The 5,621-nt window shown below is 56.2% G+C and overlaps 1 protein-coding gene across 1 annotated transcript in view; it reads right to left on the bottom strand.

The window, feature by feature from the left end:
- EXOC3L2 (exocyst complex component 3-like 2) overlaps positions 1-4,937 on the bottom strand; it is an 18,683-nt gene extending 13,746 nt beyond the window's left edge. The window contains exons 1-4 of the mRNA XM_015561199.1: positions 4,526-4,937; positions 2,463-2,560; positions 2,005-2,262; positions 546-672 (exon numbers count right to left, since the gene is read on the bottom strand). Of these exons, the coding sequence (XP_015416685.1) occupies positions 546-672; positions 2,005-2,262; positions 2,463-2,560; positions 4,526-4,610 (568 nt within the window). The 5' untranslated portion in view covers positions 4,611-4,937. The remainder of the gene's footprint in view (positions 1-545; positions 673-2,004; positions 2,263-2,462; positions 2,561-4,525) is intronic.
- Between the last annotated feature and the right edge of the window lie 684 nt (positions 4,938-5,621).

Genomic DNA, 5,621 nt, shown 5'->3' with positions numbered 1-5,621 from the left:
GGGCTGCATGAAGGGGGGGATTGGGGCAGGGTTGGGGATTCGGATGGAGGTGAGGATGGGGACGAAGATGGGAGCTGGGATGAGGGTTTTAGGGTTAGTGTGGGGGTTGGGCTGAAATCGGTGGAGGGGGATGGGAAAGGGATGGAGAATGACACCTGGGGTTTGGGGGAGGGATGGGGCTGGAGATGTGGGTGGAGTGATTTCGGAGAGAGCTGAGGCTGGGAAGAAGGTAGGGGTGGGTATGAGTTTGAAGAGATGGAGAATGGGTGAAGTGGAAGGTGGAGGTTGGGGGTTAGGACTAGGACCCAGTGGTAGGGGTGGAGATGGGGTTTAAAACAAAGGAGGAGGCCGAGTTTGGGGTTGAGGTTGAAATGGGGGGCTGAGGGGGACAAGGACTGAATGAGGAAGTTGGGGAGGGGAATGGGGTGGACGGTGGGTGCGGAGATGGACCTGGGGTTGGGGGTCAGGAGTAGATGAAGAGGGGAAAGGGTTGGAGTTGTACTGGGGGTGGGATTAGCATAGAGAAATGGGTCGAGGGATGGGACTGGACCCGTTGGCGGTGGCCATGGTGTCGGGCAGAGCGATGAGGTTGACAATGGCATTTGGAGGAAGGGATAGGTTGAGGATACCCGTGAGATATGCCTCAAGGTGGAGGTTGCTGCTGAGGTTGGTCTAAACATGGGATAGAAACCAAAAAGGCGTTAAGGAAGACACGAGCTTGGGGCAGGAGTGGGGGTGAGGATACAGACGGCGGTGTTATGAGTTGAATTGCCCCCCCCAAAAAAACCCAACAACAAAAAACCCAACAACAACCATGTGAAGTCCTAACCCCCAGGATCTCAGAATGGAACCGTATTTGGAAATAGGCTCTTAGAGAGGCAGTCAAGTTAAAATGAGGTCATCGGGGGATCCTGATCCAATCTGATGGGTGTTCCTATAACAAGGGGAAACTTGCCCTGACCAGTTTGGCTCAGTGGATAGAGCGTCGGCCTGTGAACTGAAGGGTCCCAGGTTCGATTCCGGTCAAGGGCATGTACCTTGGTTGCAGGCACATCCCCAGTGGGGGTTGTGCAGGAGGCAGCTGATTGATGTTTCTAACTCTCTATCCCTCTCCCTTCCTCTCTGTAAAAAATCAATAAAAATAGGTTTTTTTTAAAAAAAACCCAAACACGAAATTCTAAAAAACAAAAACAAAACCAAACAAGGGGAGACGGGCACCAAGACAGACGTGCGCCGAAGGAAGGTGATCTGAGGAGGCACGGAGAGGAGGCACGTGAAGTTGGGGGACTGGAGTGATGCAGCCAGGAGCCCAAGAGACACCAAAGGTTGTCGGCAAAGCGCCAGAAGCCGGAAGAGGCCAGGGAGGAGCCTCCAGGGAGGACTCCCTGCAGGTCTTGGAGGGCGTGGCCCTGCCAGCACCCTGACTTTGGACTTCTAACCTGCAGGCTGTGAGAGGATACGGCTCTACAGCTTTAAGACCCATAGTTCGGGGAGCTAACACAGGTGGTGGGAGATTTGGGGTGCTGTCGTCAGGAGATAAAGGTAGACATTGGCATGGACCTGAGTTTAAAAACGAAGCTTGGACATGGGTTGAGGTGGGGATGAAGTTGAAGGTCAAGGCGGGGGTCACTGAGGTTGGGAGTGGGCGGGAAGAGGAGAAGGGGGTGAAGACGGAGGAGGGGGTTGAGGTGGGGGTGGCGCCTGGGGCCGGGGCTGGGCACAGGGTGGAGTTTGGAGGTGAGGGAGGGGCATGAGGTCAGGGTGGAGTGTGGATACTTTGAAAGGAGATGGCACTGAGGTTGAAGTTGCGGGCACTGAGAGAGGGCTGAACTTGGGGGTAGGGAGGGGGTTGGAGGAGGTGGGATGAAAGCGGGTGATTCCCTTGCTGCTGGACACGGGGTGAGGTTGAAGGTGGCAGGCGGAGGAAGGGACAGACGGATGGGCGTGGCGATGGGTGGAACGTGGAGCTTGGTGATGGGATCAGGACTGCAGGGACGGGCTGGCCTCGCCCATGGAGGCGGGCAGGGCCGGGCGGAAACGGGCATGGTGACCCCCCAGGCCTGGGCACACCCGGCCCAGGAAGGAGCGGGGCTGCCCGTCGCCGGGGCTGCCCGCCCGCCGGCCGGGGGTCCAGGCCAGGCGGAAGGGAGCCAGGCCCGCCAGCTTCTCCAGCGTGGCGCGGCGGCCACACGACGTCCCGTTGGGCAGGGTCCCCAGCCGCCCGGGCTCCTCCTCTTCCAGCCCGGGAACGTCCTCAAAGGGGTTCCCACCCGGCCCAGGAAGGAGCGGGGCTGCCCGTCGCCGGGGCTGCCCGCCCGCCGGCCGGGGGTCCAGGCCAGGCGGAAGGGAGCCAGGCCCGCCAGCTTCTCCAGCGTGGCGCGGCGGCCACACGACGTCCCGTTGGGCAGGGTCCCCAGCCGCCCGGGCTCCTCCTCTTCCAGCCCGGGAACGTCCTCAAAGGGGTTCCGCGAGGACCTCTGGGGCAGGGTTCCTGCCTGGGGCACCTTGGCATCTGCCACCCGGAGGCTCTTCAGGATGGGCATTTTGCCAGGCGGGGGACCTGCGGGGGAAATAATGGGCCGTTAATATGCTGATGACAACCCTGGCTGGGTTGGATCAGTGGCTAGAGCGTCCGCCTCCAGACTGAAGGGTCCCGGGTTCGAGTCCAGACAGGGGCACATGCCCTGGATGCCAGCTCGATCCCCTATGGGGGGTGTGCAGGAGGCAGCTGATCCATGATTCTCTCTCATCATTGATGTTTCTATCTCTCTCTACCTTCCTCTCTGAAATCAATAAAAAATAAAAATATGTTGATGACAGTCCTTCCGCGTCCCCAGCACTTCCGGGCTGAGCACACACGGATGCCTTGAGCCCTCACCATCCCATGAGGTGAGCACTGTTACTGGGCCCGTTTTGCAGACGAGGACACAGGCTCAGAAGGGCAAAGGCCCTCGCCTAACGCCCCTCAGTGATTCAGGGGCAAAGGCAGGACTGGCGCCCAGACCTGTGTGACCCTGGGGCCTGGGCTCCCCCAGGGCATCGGCTCGCAGGCCCTACCCCCACCTTACTCGCCCCGTGTGGTTGTCATCCCAGTTCACCCACACGCACCCACCGTGAAGGAACAGGCTCAGAGAGGGGAAGGGCACCTCTCAAGGTGGCACAGCAGCAAAGGGCAGATGGCTTGGGACCCGGGCCCCCTCTCTGCCGCCGCCCCGTTATCCGGGTCACACACCTGCGCACCTGCCTCATCTGCCCTGTCCAGTCAGTACCCTGTCACCTCTACCCGTTTCATTCCCTCAGCAACACTTCCTGGGAAGTATCCACAGGAGGGGAGTCCTCAGAGGCAGGGACATTAGTGGTTGCCAGGGGCTAGGAGTCACTGCTTAATGGATACAGAGTTTCCATGTAGGGGGATGAAAAATTTCCATCTGGAACTAGATCGAGGGGCGGTTGACAACACTGTGAATTACTAGATGCCAATGAATAGGACCCTTTAACACGGTTAACACGGCCTTGGCCAGGCCGCTCCGTTGGTTAGAGCATGATCCCCATATGGCAAGGCCGTGGGTTCAACCCCAGTGAATAAATTAAGTTGATGCTTCTCTCTCTCTCTCTCTCTCTCCCTTCCTCTCTTTCTCAAATGAATTTTTTTTATTTTTAAAAAAATATATTTTATTGATTTTTTACAGAGAGAAAAAGAGAGAGATAGAGAGTTAGAAACATCGATCCGCAACCCAGGTACATGCCCTTGACTGGAATCGAACCTGGGACCCTTCAGTCTGCAGGCTGATGCTCTATCCACTGAGCCAAACCGGTTTCGGCTCAAATGATTTTTTTTAAAAAAAATTAAGCTTAAAAATATAAAAATGGCCCTAGCCAGTTTGGCTCAGTGGATAGAGCGTCAGCCTGTGGACCAAAGGGTCCTGGGTTCGATTCCGGTCAAGGGCATGTGCCTCGGTTGCAGGCTCCTCTCCAGCCTGGGCCCAGCCCCGGTCAGGGCTCGTGCAGGAGGCAACCAATCAATGTGTTTCTCTCACATCGATGTTTCTCTCTGTCTTCCCCTCTCTCTTCCACTCTCCCTCAAAGATCAATGGAAACACATCCTCAGGTGAGAGTTAACAAAACAAAACGACACAACAACAAAAAAGGTTAATATGTTGGATTTTGTTATTCGTTTTACCACAGTAAGGAAACACCTGGGCCCAGGCTGTGCCGGCTTTGAGGACAGAGCGGTGGCCAAGGAAGACCCAGTCTCTGCCGGCACCGAGCTCGAAGCTTCCTGCCCATTTCATCTCCTTAGTCCCTTGTCTCCGTCCCTGCCCATGGCCCAAGCCCCTTTCTGCTTCCCTGCCTCCTCCCTGGTTTCCAGACATCCAGTCTTGGCCCCTCCAGCCCACCCTTGAGGATCTTGTTAAAGCACAAACCTGCCCCTCCCCTTCTCTCAACCTTCCCTGGCTCCCAGTGCCAGTGGGACAAAATTCAGGCCCCTCCCTTGCCAGCTGTCGCCTCACCAGTGCTGTCCTACCTTCTCCTCCTTGCTCCAAACTCCTCTGGGTTTCAGCATCCGTTGGTCTTTTTACATGGGAGCCTGTTCTCCACGCTTTACTCATATTTTCGGACGCAGCCCCAACTCTCTCTCCTCCAGGAATCCCTACCGATGCCCGGGCTGGGTCACGTGTCCCCCTCAGCCCAGCCCACTGGGTCGGCACTGTCTGGGGATGGTCCTGTGTCCCCCATGGACTGTGAGCCCCACGAGGGCAGGGGCAGGGCTCTCTCTGTCACCACTGTGTCCCCAGCTCCCAGGGCAGGCATTTGGGGAATGAATGGGTAATAAACAGGAAATGAAGGAAGGAGGCAAAGACTTCATTCCTTGTGGGGAAGAGGAATGATGAGTCAAGGGGAGAGGTCAGGGAGGAGCAGCCACACAGGACCCCGGGCCCTGGGAGCCATGCGAGGGTGCTTTCCAAACACCCAGAGAAGTACAGGGGACACACTTCACCAGCAGCTCTGTGCCTGCAGGCCTAGCTGCATCTAAAGCAAACGCTGGCTCAATTTTTCAGGCTTTTTAAGAATCAGGCATTGCAAATGCCTGACCCCGCGGCCCGCCCGGTCCTGTGCGCCCAGCCCAACCCTCTCCCGAGGGAAGCAGCTTCCGAATGTCCATGAGACCCTGTCCCTGTGCCCACACAGACCTGTGTCCAGAAATAATAACTGATCCTTCTACGTGGTCGCAAACTCTATAAATGCTGTCATTCTACGTGGATTCTGCAACTTGCTGTGTGCGTGTGTGTGTGTGTGTGTATGTGCGCTCACTTATCCATGCCTATCTCTGTGGCTCTAGCGGGTTTATTAAAAAATATATATATATATTTTTTGCCCTAACCGGTTTGGCTCAGTGGATAGAGCGTCAGCCTGCGGACTGAAGGGTCCCAGGTTTGATTCTGGTCAAGGGCATGTACCTTGGTTGCGGGCACATCCCCAGTGAGGAGTGTGCGGGAGGCAGCTGATCGATGTTTCTCTCTCATGGATTTCTAACTCTCTCTATCCCTTTCCCTTCCTTTCTGTAAAAAAAATCAATAATATATATATTTTTTAAAATTGATACCTCAATATTTTATAGT

The sequence above is a fragment of the Myotis davidii genome, unplaced genomic scaffold, assembly GCF_000327345.1.
Source record: "Myotis davidii unplaced genomic scaffold, ASM32734v1 scaffold796, whole genome shotgun sequence".
NCBI classification, from domain to species: domain Eukaryota; kingdom Metazoa; phylum Chordata; class Mammalia; order Chiroptera; family Vespertilionidae; genus Myotis; species Myotis davidii.
This window is presented reverse-complemented; position numbering and strand designations above follow the sequence as displayed.